Raw genomic sequence first — 17020 nt, forward strand, 5'->3', positions numbered from 1 at the left:
CTTTATCTTGGCCAGGTCACAGTTGTAAATGAGAACTTGTTCTCAACTAGCCTACCTGGTTAAATTAAGGCGAAATAAACAAATTAAAAAAATAGAAAAAGTCTATATACAGTGTGTGTAAATGAGGTAAGATGAGGGAGGTAAGGCAATAAATAGGCCATAGTGGCAAAATAATTACAATTGAGCAATTAAACACTGGAGTTAAATCATAAGGCACACACCCCCGCACTTCTTACCAGAGAGATGTTTGTTTCTGTCGGCGATGCGTGAAGAAACCAGGTGCCTGTACCGACTCTGATAACGTATCCTGAGTGAGCCATGTTTCCTTGAAACAGAGAATGTTACAATCTCTGATGTCTCTCTGGAAGGGAACCCTTGCTCGAATTTCGTCTACTTTGTTTGGTGGCTACTTTGAAGAATCTCAAATATAAAATATATTTTGATTTATTTAACACTTTTTTAGTTACTACATGATTCCATATGTGTTATTTCATAGTTGATGTCTTCACTATTATTCTACAATGTAGAAAATAGTAAAACAAAGAAAAACCCTTGAATGAGTAGGTATCCAAACTTTTGACTGGTACTGAATATAATATCTTTGTCATGTGAGTGCTCTATATAAAAGTACCATGTATTTAAAATGTATATGTTAATAAAAAAAACTGCTAAAAATGTGTAAAAAATTATATGGAGGATGTGCTGTTTCTGTGTGTTAATGTATATGTGCAGGTGTTCTATTTTTTTAAATTCCAAACCTTTTCCTTGGGAATAAAAAAAAGTTGGAAGGAAATTGGGTTGGGAAAGAGTTGAGTTATTGACTAGACTGGTGGGTGTCAGGGAGAGAGTTGAGTTATTGACTAGACTGGTGGGGGTTGGGAGTGCATGCGGTTGGTCGGTCTGCCTGAAATTTGATATAGATGTCTTAATAAAGATAATCAAAAGTCTTTGTACTTTATTATTTTAAGTCTTGTTCATTTGTTAGGCTATTGGTTAAAGGTGCAACACAATATTGATTATTCAATTGCCTTTCATGTAGTTCAGTTTTATCAATCACTTAAACATATTTAATAATTATCTCTTATCTGGCTTGATGACTGTGGGCATTTTTGCTTACTTTTTGTTGTACTAAATAGAGACGGCTAGAAGGGCCTTGCGTCATATCGGCTTGTGCAGAAATGCAGGAAATTTGCTTTACATGCCCAAAATAATTCTGGGGGAGGACACCCCGCCATGATATGTCCCTCCCACTTCTAAAACCAAAGTAGCGTCCCCCTAAAAGAAACTGTGTATCATCTTTTAGGTTCTGATGTGTTGTTAAAGTGAGGTAAAACATTGTTTTCACATGACAAACATTATTTGTGATGGATGAAATACTGACTTTATACACTGATTATACCAAACGTTAGGAACATTTTCCTAATAATGAGTTGCACCCCCACAGAACAGCATCAGTTCATCGGGGCACACTCTACAAGCTGTCAAACGTTCCACAGGGATGCTGGCCCATGTTGACTCCAATGCTTCCCGCAGTTGGCTGGATGTCCTTTGGGTGGTGGACCATTCTTGATACACGTGAAAAACCCATCAGCATTGCAGTTCTTTACACGAACAGGTGTACCTGGTACCTGCTACCATACCCCGTTCAAAAGCACTTAAATCTTTCATCTTGCCTATTCACCCTCTGAATGTCACACATACAAATCCATGTCTCAATTGCCTCAAGGCTTTAAAATCCTTATTTAACTTGTCTCCCCCCCCTTCCTCTACACTGATTGAAGTGGATTTAACAAGTAACATCAATAAGGGATCATAGCTTTCACCTGGATTCACCTGCTCAGTCTGTCATGGAAAGAGAAAGTGTTCCTAATGTTTTGTATATTCAGTGTTTATCAGTGATACACATTGTTGCTACAGCCTTTTGAGATCTATTCCTGTGTTACTGTAGAGGGTCAACCACCAGCACCTCCAGGGTGTTATTGAAGATGACCCTCCCATCTACCTCCTTGCTACAGTCTGGGGTCATCAGCAGGTCTAGAACTCCTCTCTTCAGCTCAGGAGGAGCAGTGGCACTGAAGTCTAACACCTCAGTCAGGAAGTCCAGAAGCATTTCTCCTCTCTGGTCCCCCTCAGTGAAACACTCTGTGATGTCCATCTGAGACGGCAGCTTGTAGCTCTGGTAACTCGTTGTCTTAGAGTCCAGGTAGGCTTTAATATCACCTGTAGTCACACACTGACTGATCTCTGTGTTACACAGCTGGGTCCTGAAGGTCCTCCACAGCTTTCCCCAGCCACTCTCATCTACAGACATTATACACATTATAACCTCCCATAGTAACAGAACCCCACAGTGTCACCACCACATATATGCTATTAAATGACTTAGTTCTAATAGTAACTCATTATTAATTAGTTGTAACATGTAATTCCATGTTAACTACCTAAAGTAAGTATAACAGTCATTGTCCATGTGACAAATAAAATTAGATTATTTTTTATTTGGGCTGCAATCTGAGGTGCAGTTAACTAATGAATTGATCCTCTGCAGAGGTAACTCTGGGTCTTCCTTTCCTGTGGCGGTCCTCATTAGAGCCAGTTTCAAAATAGAGCTTGATGATTTTTGCGACTGCACTTGAAGAAACTTTCAAAGTTCATGAAATTTTCCAGATTGACAGAGCTTCATGTCTTAAAGTAATGATGGACTGTCGTTTCTCTTTGCTTATTTGAGCTGTTCTTGCCATAATATGGACTTGGTCTTTTACCAAGTAGGGCTATCTTCTGTATACCACCCCTACCTTGTCACAACACAACTGATTGGCACAAACACATTAAGAAGGAAAGAAATTCCACAAATTAACTTTTAACAAGGGTTGGTCAGGATCCACGTGTACGAAAAGCATGTTTGTACACGTGAAATGCATTCCAGGTGAGAGAATGCCAAGAGTATGCAAAGCTGTCATCAAGGCAAAGGGTGGCTACTTCGAAGAATCTCAAATATATTTTGATTTAACACTTTTGGTTACTACATGATTCCATATAAGTTATTTCATAGTGTTGATGTCTTCACTATTATTCTATAATGTAGAAAATAGTAAACAAAGAAAAACCCTTGAATGAGTAGGTGTGTCCAAATGTTTGACGGTACATGAACTCAACTGACTCACCAGACACCAGAATTATGAGTAGTTTTCCATTCCTGTCCAGGAGGCTCTGGTAGAATGTGACTGTAGCACCTGGATCCTTCACGTAATACAACATCTGGATGGAGTACAGGGGAACTATCATGTTATTGTGATATAAGACTGAATATGATGAAATAAATACACTGAACAAAAATATAAAAATGCAACATTTTCAAACATTTTACTGAGTTACAGTTCATAAGGAAATTAGCCTATTGAAATAAATAAATTAGGCCCTCATCTGATCTATGGATTTCACATGACTGGGAATACAGATATGCATCTGTTGGTCACAGATACAGTACCTTAAAATAAAGGTAGGGGTGTGGATCAGAAAACCAGTCATTATTCAGTGTGACCCCCCCATGCAGTGTGACACATCTCCTTCACATGGAGCTGGTCAGGCTGTCGATTGTGGTCTGTTGAATGTTGCCCCACTCCTCTTCAATGGCTGTGTGAAGTTTCTGGATATTGGCGGGAACTGGAGCATGCTCTCGTACACGTGGATCCTGACCAACCCAAACATGCTCAATGGGTGAGTATGCAGGCCATGGAAAAACTGGGACATTTTCAGCTTCTAGAAATTGTGTACAGATCCTTGTGACATGGGGCCATGCATTATCATGCTGAAACATGAGGTGATGGCAGCGGATGAATGGCACGAAAATGGGCCTCAGGATCTCGTCACGGTATCTCTGTGCATTCAAATTGCCATCGATAAAATGCAATTGTGTTCGTTGTCCGTAGCTTATGCCGGCCCAAACCATAACCCCACCGCCGAGCAAGGGACACTGTTCAAAACGTTGACATTAGCAAACCGCTCACCCGGTACAGTTGAAAAAAGGATTAATCCGTGAAGGGCACACTCCAGCGTGTCAGTTGACATCGAAGGTGAGCATTTGCCCACTGAAGTCAGTTACGACGCCCAACTATAGTCAGGTCAAGACCCTGGAGAGGACGACGAGCACGCAGATAAGCTTGACGGTTTGACAGTTTGTGCAGAAATTATTTGGTTGTGTAAATCCACAGTTTCATCAGCTGTCCGGGTGGCTGGTCTACGACGATCCCGCAGGTGAAGAAGCCGGATGTGGCGGTCCTGGGCTGGCATTGTTATACGTTGTCTGCGGTCGTGAGGCCGGTTGTACATATTGCCAAATTCTATAAAACGACGCTGGAGGCGGTTTATGGTAGAGAAATTAACATTCAATTCTCTGGCAACAGCTCTGGTGGACAATCCTGCAGTCGGTGTGCCAATTGCACACACCCTCATAACTCATAACTTTACATGTTGTGTTTATATTTTTGTTCAGTGTAGCAATGTATGGCACATATTGTAGTATACACACTATCCCCTATATACAGTTGAAGTCGGAAGTTTACATACACCTTAGCCAAATACATTTAAACTCAGTTTCTCACAATTCCTGACATTTAATCCTAGTACAAAATCCCTGTTTTAGGTCAGTTAGGATCACCACTTTATTTTAAGAATGTGAAATGTCAGAATAATAGTAGAGAGAATTATTTCTTTCATCACATACACTCATTTGGTAGCATTGCCTTGAAATTGTTTAACTTGGGTCAAACATTTCAGGTAGCCTTCCACAAGCTTCCCACCATAGGTTGGGTGAATTTTGGCCCATTCCTCCTGACAGAGCTGGTGTAACTGAGTCAGGTTTGTAGGCCTCCTTGCTCGCACACACTTTTTCAGTTCTGCCAACAAATTTTCTATAGGATTGAGGTCAGGGCCTTGTGATGGCCACTCCAATACCTTGACTTTACTGTCCTTAAGCCATTTTGCCACAACTTTGGAAGTATGCTTGGGGTCATTGTCCATTTGGAAGACCCATTTGCGACCAAGCTTTAACTTCTATGGGCTACGTGGGACGCAAGCGTCCCACCTGCGGTACACAGCCAGTGAAATATCAGGGCGGCAAATTCAAAAACAACAAAATGTCATAATTCAACTTTCTCAAACATACACTTCTCCTTGATGTAACCACATTGTCCGATTTCAAAAAAGGCTTTACAGCGAAAGCAAAACATTAGATTATGTCAGAAGGTGTACCCAGCCCAAAATAATCACACAACAATTTTCAAAGCAAGCATATGTCACAAAAACCCAAACAGCTAAATGCAGCACTAACCTTTGATGATCTTCATCAGATGACACTCCTAGGACATTATGTTATACAATACATGCATGTTTTGTTCAATCAAGTTCATATTTATATCAAAAACCTGCTTTTTACATTAGCATGTGATGTTCAGAACTAGCATACCCACCGCAAACTTCCGGTGAATTTAATAAATTACTCACGATAAATGTTCACAAAATACATAACAATTATTTTAAGAATTATAGATACAGAACTCCTTTATGCAATCGCGGTGTCATATTTTAAAATAGCTTTTCGGCGAAAGCACATTTTGCAATATTCTGAGTAGATAGCCCGGCCATCACGGGCTAGCTATTTAGACACCCACCAAGTTTGACCCTCACCAAACTCAGATTTACTATTAGAAAAATTGGATTACCTTTGCTGTTCTTCGTCAGAATGCACTCCCAGGACTTCTACAACAAATGTTGTTTTGGTTCGAAATAATCCATAGTTATATTGAAATAGCTCTGTTTTGTTCGTGCGTTGAGGTCAGTATCCAAAGGATGACGCGCCGGCGCATTTCGTGACAAAAAATGTCAAAATATTCCATTACCGTATTTCGAAGCATGTTAAACGCTGTTTAAAATCAATTTTTATGTGATTTTTCTCATAAAATAGCGATAATATTCCAACCGGGCGACGTTGTATTTGTTCAAAGAGAGAAAAAAAAAATAATAATTGTCCTCTCGTGCACGCGTGCTCCAGTGTCAGTGTTCCCTGCCTGACCACTCACAAACACTCCTGCTGTTTTTTGCCCAGAGACTGCAGAGCTCTCATTCCACTTTCTGGCGCCTTCTGAGAGCCAATGGAAGCCTTAGAAAATGTTACGTTACAGCAGAGATGCTGTATTTTTGATAGAGATGCCCTAGAAGGACAACAAATTGTCAGACAGGGCACTACCTGCATGGAATCTTCTCAGGTTTTGGCCTGCCATATGAGTTCTGTTATACACAGACACCATTCAAACAGTTTCAGAAACTTTAGAGTGTTTTCTATCCAAATCTACTAATTATATGCATATTCTCATTTCTGGGTAAGAGTAGTAACCAGTTTAAATCAGGTACGTTTTTTTTATCCGGCCATGAAAATACTGCCCCCTAGCCCCAACAGGTTAACAAGAAATTTGTGGAGTGGTTGAAAAACGAGTTTTAATGACTCCAACCTAAGTGTATGTAAACTTCCAACTTCAACTGTAACTCCATCTGGGTAGTTCTACCTGTATCATGTGAATGAAGTCCATCTTCTTGGTCAAATGGTTCTCTCTCCAGTGCTTCTCAAACTCAGTGGCCGTCATCTTGTTCCAAGTGAATTTAATGTAGTCTAGGTTTGGTTTCTGGGACACCAACACTACACAAGATAAAGATATATGAAGTAACAGTACATTCATATAATTACAGAGCTAATCATCCTGAACCATATACCCGTATAGAGGTGTAATCATCCTGAACCATATACCCGTATAGAGGTGTAATCATCCTGAACCATATACCCGTATAGAGGTGTAATCATCCTGAACCATATACCCGTATAGAGGTGTAATCATCCTGAACCATATACCCGTATAGAGGTGTAATCATCCTGAACCATATACCCGTATAGAGGTGTAATCATCCTGAACCATATACCCGTATAGAGGTGTAATCATCCTGAACCATATACCCGTATAGAGGTGTAATCATCCTGAACCATATACCCGTATAGAGGTGTAATCATCCTGAACCATATACCCGTATAGAGGTGTAATCATCCTGAACTATATACCCGTATAGAGATGTAATCATCCTGAACTATATACCCGTATAGAGATGTAATCATCCTGAACCATATACCCGTATAGAGGTGTAATCATCCTGAACTATATACCCGTATAGAGGTGTAATCATCCTGAACCATATACCCGTATAGAGGTGTAATCATCCTGAACCATATACCCGTATAGAGGTGTAATCATCCTGAACCATATACCCGTATAGAGGTGTAATCATCCTGAACCATATACCCGTATAGAGGTGTAATCATCCTGAACCATATACCCGTATAGAGGTGTAATCATCCTGAACCATATACCCGTATAGAGGTGTAATCATCCTGAACTATATACCTGTATAGAGATGTAATCATCCTGAACCATATACCCGTATAGAGGTGTAATCATCCTGAACTATATACCCGTATAGAGGTGTAATCATCCTGAACTATATACCCGTATAGAGGTGTAATCATCCTGAACTATATACCCGTATAGAGGTGTAATCATACTGAACAAAAATATAAAATGCAACATGTAAAGTGTTGATCCCATGTTTCATGAGCTGAAATAAAAAAGAAATCCAAAAATGTTCAATATACACAAAAAGCTTATTTCTCTCCAACTTTGTGCACAAATTTGTTTACATTAATGTTAGTGAGCATTTCTCCGTAACCAAGATAATCCATCCACCTGACAGGTGTGGCATATCAAGAAGCTGATTAAAACAGCATGATCATTACACAGATGCACCTTGTGCTGGGGACAATAAAGGTCACTCTAAAATGTGCAATTTTGTCACACCACACAATGCCACAGATGTCTCAAGTTGAGGGAGCGTACAATTGGCATGCTGACTGCAGGAATGTCCACCAGAGCTGTTGCCAGAGAATTGAATGTTCATTTCTCTACCATAAGTCGCCTCCAACTTCGATTTAGAGAATTTGGCAGTATGCCCAACTGGCCTCACAACCGCAGACCATGTGTAACCACGCCACCCCAGGACCTCCACATCCGGCTTCTTCACCTGCGGGATCGGCGTTGCATGTTGCATTTATATTTTTGTTCAGTGTATATACCCTAAGAGATAATTTAGTATGGTTATATATACCCTTATAGAGGTGGAGCTGCTGGGCGCTGGGTTCCACCACCTGGTTGTCCACGGTTACTGCAGGATGCTTCAGATGCAGCTGAGAGAACATCTCAAGGTCAATCTCACCTGAGGAGAGGACAGGTGATGTTGGTAAAATGAGAAACACATACTGTAGGTCTCACCTGAGAACAGCTGAGACAATCCTACAGGTATGTCTCTCTCACCTGAGGAGGACAGCTGAGACAATCCTACAGGTATGTCTCTCTCACCTGAGGAGGACAGGTAATGTGGACTGTACAGTATGTATTATGTTGTGTATAATGACCAGTGTCTAGTTTTGTATACAGCAGTACTGTGTGTTTAAATCCGTCAATGTCCCTCTTCGGGACATTAAAGTTCCTCCTATCTATCGTATTATAGGAAGAGAAACACTGTGCGGGAATGAGGGCTTTTCTACTAGATACAGATTCAGAGCCCGTGAACTGAAAGTAAATCAGAGTCCTCATAGTTTCATTGGTTGGATTGAAACTTGATATAGGAGTAATGGAAACATTTCTTGAGCTGCTTGGAAACCCAGGAAGAGACTCACTCTGCTTGAAAACCCAGGAAGAGACTCACTCTGCCTGAAAACCCAGGAAGAGACTCACTCTGCCTGAAAACCCAGGAAGAGACTCACTCTGCCTGAAAACCCAGGAAGAGACTCACTCTGCCTGGAAACCCAGGAAGAGACTCACTCTGCCTGGAAACCCAGGAAGAGACTCACTCTGCCGAAAGACTTGTGAAAGGTGACATTGAGGTGAATGAGTATCTGACGGTGAATGAGTATCTGACAGCTGGATAGAGGTCTACAAGATGGAGAATGATTACAAGTGTTCAACAATCAAAAAATAAATGTGATCCTAATCAGGTATGAAGCAAATATCAAAAAGTGTTTGTCTTCCAAACATAAAGCGTAAGATCTACAGGAAGTTTCAAAGTCATGTCATTTTATCATAAAGCGTAAGATCTACAGGAAGTTTCAAAGTCATGTCATTTTATCATAAAGCGTAAGATCTACAGGAAGTTTCAAAGTCATGTCATTTTATCATGACTAATCATGTCAGCTACCCAATAAGTAAATCATGGATATCAGTGATCATTTGTCATCAGTTATGATTAGCTGAAATTAGTGGCTGCTAATTACTCCACCTGGTATCAACATTGGTACCCCTTTTACACCTGTGGGAATTGGCCTATGGATAGGGCTGAATTGAAATGTTTCTTACAGAAGAAATATGAAACGCATAACCATGGTAGCAATTGAAAGGAAACAGTTTGGAGATTATGGGAAATGTATTAGACCAAAAGGTGAGGAGAAAACAGTTCACCTGACACCAGACTCAATCCAAACATTATACTGTTGATTTTATGTGCATTTTACATTTAATGTTCTTTGCGCCACATTTGTTGATAATGACATCTGAAAATACTCTGGATGCATTCAGTAACATGATCAGAATATGTGGGGTAGGTACAACATAAGAAAAAACAATGACAAGGGTTTGAATGAGAGGACTAACTAGTGTCTTGTCGTGTCTTTGGCTATGCCGGATTTAAGTGAAATGACATGCTATTCTATAAAATCCTTTCTCTGTAATTAATATTACCTGATTAAGCTAATCATGTAAATGTAATTAACTAGGAAGTCGGGGCACCACGGAAGAACGTTTATAGAGCCGTTAGCCGTTAGTAATATACAGCTATGCTATCGTAAATACAGAATCTTATGCATTCTAAATTACCGCCCATTTGGAAAAGGAAAATGCAATAAATATTTACTCTGAGCTGCGCTTCGGTAGATTGGTCGTAGATGCTGGCCGGGTTGGCCAAGAGTAACCCTAACCCTCTTTTGGTAAATTGGATACGTTGTAGTATCTTCGTCGTGTGTTAGACTGGATCCGTCATCCGTCCTTTCCTAGCCCACGTCTACAGCGGCCGCTGCTAACTCAACGGCTAGGAAGTATCACTTCTGTAGTGAATAAGTTCAAAGTTTATACCATTCACAACCAAAGCTCACGCCGAGGTTGGCTTAGTTCTGTACTTGACATGTGTGTCCTTGTAACGCAGAGGCTGCAGACCTCACGTAGTGGAACTCCTGAAGAACATTGGTCATTGTCTTATATAGTGGCGAGGGGAGGAGGGTGTGTTTCATCGTTTATAACCCCTGTCTCTTCACAGGGGTGGGCCACTGATCAAGCAGGGCACTTTCCTTATGAAAACCCAATTCTCTCAATTGGAAGCTAAAATTACATTTAATCTCCTAACAAACAATTTCAATATCAAACATTTCAATTGCATAACAATTCCATGTGACTCTGATAACTAGAGGGCGTATACTTTCCCAGGTACAGTTTATGTCGTCCTGTCATCAGTCATAATGTCTCAGATGACAACCGAACTGACATCCATACTCATTTAGTTCCAAAGCATATTTCCAACTGGTTTTATTACCAAAATATGGTTCCTTTTCCCCATTTGTTTGATGTTCCCAGACTCTCTATATTTAACAAAGGCTATTCAACAGTCCTTCAGTAGGGTCAGAGAGAGAGGGGAAGGGAGAAAGGTATTTATGGGGGGTCATAAACCTTACCCACAGGCCAACTTCATGACAGTCTCCAAGTGGGGACACACCTCTCCACTGTGTGCTCAGTTCCTAAGTCATTTCAACGTACCTTTATAACTCAAAAGAAGAGGATTCAACTAAAAGGTACTTTGAGCACTTTGAGCCGTTGAGGAACTAAAGCAAGCACACTTGTAGTTGTTATGTTTGAAACAACGCTGCATCTCCACCATTACTGTTGTTTACACAATCCAAAAACAGTCCATTATAAATCCCAATCTGGGTCAGCTGGGAATCATTTGAAAGCCTGTTCTATTGCCAACATGAAAAGCTAAGTTCTAACATACGATAATACAGCATTAAGCTTTCCCAATGCAATTCAGGGAAACAGGTCACCATTTTGGTGCGAACAGAAAGTAGTCGAGTACATTCAGGTGTGTGTTCAGCAGAAAATTCTCTTCACAATAAACAAATATAGGCTCCTTCTGATCAGAACAACCCAGGGTTTGACGCCATGTCATCTTGTAAACTGTACATCAAGATAGTGATCATAAACATTGACACTGGATACCATTTGAGTTTGGCTTGCTTATAGGACATCAAAGCGGTAATTATTATAATCCTCATCTTTCTAAATGCATAGAGTCCTCTTAATGTACAGCAGTTCACTCAGACAACAAGAAATGCACCAACGTTGCCCAAATAGCGGGAGGGATGGGGGCAACTTCTTGCCACTGGAGGTGCTCAAGTTCAGAACAATGGACGGTCAAAACCCATACAGCAGTATGAAGCGCAGAGACAGAGCTCTGACATAACTTAGGTAGCCTAGCGGTTAAGAGTCTTGGGACAGTAACCAAAAGGTCGCTGGTTCGAATCCCCGAGCCGACTAGGTGAAACATTGTTGATGTGCCCTTGAGCAAGGCACTTAATCTTAATTGCTCCTGTAAGTCGCTCTGCATTTGATTTGATATGTGTCTGCTAAATAATGAACATGTATAGCATGTTACTGTACAGTCACTGGTAACTGCATTCCAATCTAGGCTTTTATCAGTGCCCAAATCAGCCATTTTCAACCCTTACAATTGTAGAGGGTTAAACAATGAGTAAATATTTGAATTTGCTCAACAAATGTTTATCTATGATAGTTTAATCCTTTGTGACACCATGGTTCTTTCTCACCTGCTCCACTTCCAACTCCCATCATATTAAGGTTGGCTTTTCCCTCTCCAATGCTGGGGAAGAAACAGGCAGGGCAATGTGCTTTCAGGAAAGGTACTAGTACTACCATGAAACATATACTGTGTAAGATCCTCAGACTTAATTACATCCAAAGTTATGCCCTTGTGATGTTCTGTCTAACATGGGGTTATATCCTTGGAATTGTAGCCATAATTGGGCTAATATGTCAATACTGTTACCTGGCTAGTATATCAGAACTGTTACCTGGCTAGTATATCAGAACTGTTACCTGGCTAGTATATCAGAACTGTTACCTGGCTAGTATATCAGAACTGTTACCTGGCTAGAATGTCAGGCAGGATGCCATGGATAAAGTCCTGCATGCACTTGTGTTCAGAGGAGCGCTCCAGGAACAGCTGGAAGGACTTCAGGTATCTGTCATCATCCTCCACCAGACTTCTCATAGCACACGACATGGCTAAATGGTCTGTCAAAACAATCACAACTTACTATCCTTTCACAGATGAGAATGACACATATGTATTTATATAAAGTCAGTTCATGTAAACATAAGCAGTGCTAGTGCAGGAATATAGTGAGCCTGTGAGTTTATTCAACTGGAACTACTGTTAAATTGGCATTCGGCCTGCCTTGTCACAGCTCTCAATCTGCATTTCTCAACAGACAGTTTTGTATGAACATAGCGTGGCTGGTAAAGACAAACAAGGCAAAGTTTACAAAATCGATTTGAAAATTACTCCCAATTGTCATGAATTCTACAGATACAGTTTGAAGTATGTAGTTTTACAATATTGTATCTACATTAAAAACAATTGTTAAAAACTCACTTTCCTTTCAAGACGACTACAGAATCACTCGTAAGTCATGTGTTTTGACTAAAACAACGCAGCACAGCAGAGTAATGTCTTGTGACTTAAGCAACGCAGCACACCAGTGGCACGGAAGAAACCCCTCCCTCTGTATTTTTTTCCTTTGTGGAAAAGGAGAAGGCTGATCCTTTTAAAGCTACAGCGTATTTTATTTCCAATGATGATACATGCATCTGCCTTAACACACATTTTAATCAGAGAGAACAAAACATTGGACAAAACATGTGAGAATGCACTTTGTTTCTAACACCTTAGTAATTCCACTAGCTAATCAAGTTCTTGATGATTAGAGGAGTTAAGTGCTGGAACAAAAGCCTGCACACCCTGTGGATACCCAGGCAATCTGCCTCACTGTTCATCCTCTGAAAACCTCCTAAATATTCATTATCTTCTTGCTTTTCACTCAAAACAGTCAAACCACATTAACATTTATAAAGTGATTTGTCTGGTGTAACAGATAAATCATGATTAAACTGAAGTCTAGATCTCCTAGCTGTTCAGAATTAGGTGATGCCTGAGAGAGACTGGACTAGACTGAACCAGATGAATTAGTTGTGACAAAAAGCTGTGTCCAGTGCTGCACATCTGGGTGGCCCTGACAATAGTGACAGTCTTAACCAGATGAATTAGATTAAACAAAAGATTTAAACTGCATTTCCCCCTTCACTTGAAAAGAGATTGAAAATAACAGTGAGGCTATATGGCAATCCATGCAGCGCTTATAAGGCTGTATCCATCTGCAGGGTCTGGCCAATCACCTTCAACTAGTGTTTCCATCTGCAGGGTCTGGCCAATCATCTTCAACTAGTGTTTCCATCTGCAGGGTCTGGCCAATCACCTTCAACTAGTGTTTCCATCTGCAGGGTCTGGCCAATCATCTTCAACTAGTGTTTCCATCTGCAGGGTCTGGCCAATCATCTTCAACTAGTGTTTCCATCTGCAGGGTCTGGCCAATCATCTTCAACTAGTGTTTCCATCTGCAGGGTCTGGCCAATCATCTTCAACTAGTGTTTCCATCTGCAGGGTCTGGCCAATCATCTTCAACTAGTGTTTCCATCTGCAGGGTCTGGCCAATCATCTTCAACTAGTGTTTCCATCTGCAGGGTCTGGCCAATCATCTTCAACTAGTGTTTCCATCTGCAGGGTCTGGCCAATTATCTTCAACTACTGTTTCCATCTGCAGGATCTGGCCAATCACCTTCAACTAGTGTTTCCATCTGCAGGATCTGGCCAATCACCTTCAACTAGTGTTTCCATCTGCAGGGTCTGGCCAATCATCTTCAACTAGTGTTTCCATCTGCAGGGTCTGGCCAATCATCTTCAACTAGTGTTTCCATCTGCAGGGTCTGGCCAATCATCTTCAACTAGTGTTTCCATCTGCAGGGTCTGGCCAATCATCTTCAACTAGTGTTTCCATCTGCAGGGTCTGGCCAATCATCTTCAACTAGTGTTTCCATCTGCAGGGTCTGGCCAATCATCTTCAACTAGTGTTTCCATCTGCAGGGTCTGGCCAATCATCTTCAACTAGTGTTTCCATCTGCAGGATCTGGCCAATCACCTTCAACTAGTGTTTCCATCTGCAGGATCTGGCCAATCATCTTCAATCAGTCATTACTGTTCAAATCCAGACATAAAGCTCTATAGAAATTACGTAAACCATATCACTACTGAGGAAGATGGATCTCTCAGATATCCTAGTTCAACCCAGGAAATTGATTTGTTTTGCTACAGAATAGTCTAATGAAACTTCCTGTTATCCAGGTACAGTGGGGGTTGAGGACAAGGTTGAGGACAGAGGGTTAGGGTTGTGTTTGTTAAGGAATCCACTAGGTCGATCTGATGCCTTCAAGCTAATGCAGAGACCAGGGGGAGGGTTGCACTCCGCTTGCCGAATGGGGGAGTCGAGGGGTCCGGGCACAGATCCGCCCAGGTTGTAGAACCCTATAGTTGCTCACTTTAGTAGAATTGGTTTAGGTGTCTTCATCGTTGGTCTTTCGTCCGTTTTAACCTGGTTAGGGCTAGGGGGCAGTATTTACACCGCTGGATAAAAAACGTACCCGATTTAATCTGGTTACCACTCCTACCCAGTAACTAGAATATGCATATACTTATTACATATGGATAGAAAACACCCTAAAGTTTCTAAAACTGTTTGAATGGTGTCTGTGAGTATAACAGAACTCATTTGGCAGGCAAAAACCTTGAGAGATTCCTTTACAGGAAGTGGCCTGTCTGACAAGGTGTCGTTCTTCTTGTCTCTGTTTATTGAAGAGTGAGGATCTTAGCTGTCCCGTGACACTTCCTACGGCTGCCATAGGTTCTCAGAAGGCGTCAAAAAGCGGAATCGTGGCTTTGCAGGCTCTGGCTGAAAAAAAGCAGCGCGTTTGGGTAGTGGCTGGTTACAGTACTGTGAGACTCAGGCTTCGTGCCCGCGTCGACCGAAAGGTTTGTTTTCTTTCCTCTGTTTAGCTAAATGGACAGTCCCGGTCGGAATATTATCGCTTTTTTACGAGAAAAATGGCATAAAAATGGATTTTAAACAGCGGTTAACATGCTTCGGAGTACGGTAATGGAATATTTAGATTTTTTTTGTCACGAATTGCGCCATGCGCGCGACCCTGATTTACCATTTCAGATAGTGTCTGGGACGCACGAACAAAACGCCGCTATTCGGATATAACGATGGATTATTTTGGACCAAACCAACATTTGTTATTGAAGTAGCAGTCCTGGGAGTGCATTCTGACGAAGACAACAAAAGGTAATCAAACTTTTATAATAGTAAAGCTGATATTGGTGAGTGCTAAACTTGCCGGGTGTCTAAATAGCTAGCCCGTGATGCCTGGGCTATGTACTTAGAATATTGCAAAATGTGCTTTCACCAAAAAGCAATTTTAAAATCGGACATATCAAGTGCATAGAGGAGTTCTGTATCTATAATTCTTTAAATAATTGTTATGCTTTTTGTGAACGTTTATCGTGAGTAATTTAGTAAATTGTTAGCGAATTCCCCGGAAGTTTGCGGGGGGTATGCTAGTTCTGAACGTCACATGCTAATGTAAAAAGCTGGTTTTTGATAAAAATATGAACTTGATTGAACAAAACATGCATGTATTGTATAACATAATGTCCTAGGGTTGTCATCTGATGAAGATCATCAAAGGTTAGTGCTGCATTTAGCTGTCTTCTGGGTTTTTGTGACATTATATGCTAGCTTGAAAAATGGGTGTCTGATTATTTCTGGCTTGGTACTCTGCTGACATAATCTAATGTTTTGCTTTCGTTGTAAAGCCTTTTTGAAATCGGACAGTGTGGTTAGATTAACGAGAGTCTTGTCTTTAAATAGCTGTAAAATAGTCATATGTTTGAGAAATTGAAGTAATAGCATTTCAAATGTTTTGAAAATCGCGCCACAGGATTCAACTGGCTGTTACGTAGGTGGGACGAATTCGTCCCGCCTAGCCCAGAGAGGTTAAGTCCAGGTAGGGGGTGAGGTTAGGGTTAGGGGTTAGGGGTTAGGGATAGGGTTAGAGTGGGGGTTAGGGTTAGGATAAGGGTGGGGTTAGGGTTAGAGTAAAGGTTAGGGGAGTCCTTCTATTGATCAAGGTGTCAATGGTGGTGAAAAAGGGCCACCAGAGAGGAAGTCGCCCACGGAACCATCCTTCATTGCTGGTTGGCCAAGTGTCACTCCGTGTCCGTCAGTCATTGGGTCCTAGATGTTTTGGTTAGTCAATACATTTAAGAGTAATTCCCTTCCAGGATCCTTACTCTGAAGTGATTGCCATTGATTCACATCTAGCTGGTGCTGTCGTGGCGTGCTTGGTGTAGGATCAGGCAACGCGATTGAGTTGCGTACGCTGTGCGGGTCTGGTGTCTCAGTTGCTTGCCATGTGTCCATACCAATACGGTCTGTCATTGAGTTTTTGTGGTTTGAGCAGACAAAAACCCAGAAGGTGAACCTTCTCTACGGTTGTCATGCATCCACCCTTTGAGCCCCGTCCATCATCCTCATAGATACATACGTGGTTTAGGGTCAGGCAAAAACCATAGAGGGCTGCTCCCTTCCAGGAACCCAGCTTCTCAGTTGGTTGCCATGTGTCCATCTCAAGCATGTCAGTCAGTCGGCCTTGAGAGTTTGAGCAGACAAAAATTAGAACTAGTGAGGCTA

At 41.3% G+C, this 17020-nt stretch overlaps 1 protein-coding gene across 1 annotated transcript; it reads right to left on the reverse strand.

The window, feature by feature from the left end:
* Positions 1–1355: 1355 nt before the first annotated feature.
* Positions 1356–12942, reverse strand: LOC123729604 (histamine N-methyltransferase). Its single transcript, XM_045704963.2, has 7 exons — positions 12811–12942; positions 12302–12449; positions 11963–12015; positions 8203–8310; positions 6561–6691; positions 3165–3258; positions 1356–2301 (listed from the first exon to the last, which is right to left on the reverse strand). The coding sequence occupies exons 2-7, from the start codon at positions 12436–12438 to the stop codon at positions 1940–1942; spliced, it is 885 nt and encodes a 294-aa protein (XP_045560919.1). The 5' UTR covers positions 12439–12449; positions 12811–12942; the 3' UTR covers positions 1356–1939.
* Positions 12943–17020: the final 4078 nt, after the last annotated feature.

Source organism: Salmo salar, chromosome 21, assembly GCF_965601325.2.
Source record: "Salmo salar chromosome 21, fSalSal1, whole genome shotgun sequence".
Lineage (NCBI taxonomy): Eukaryota > Metazoa > Chordata > Actinopteri > Salmoniformes > Salmonidae > Salmo > Salmo salar.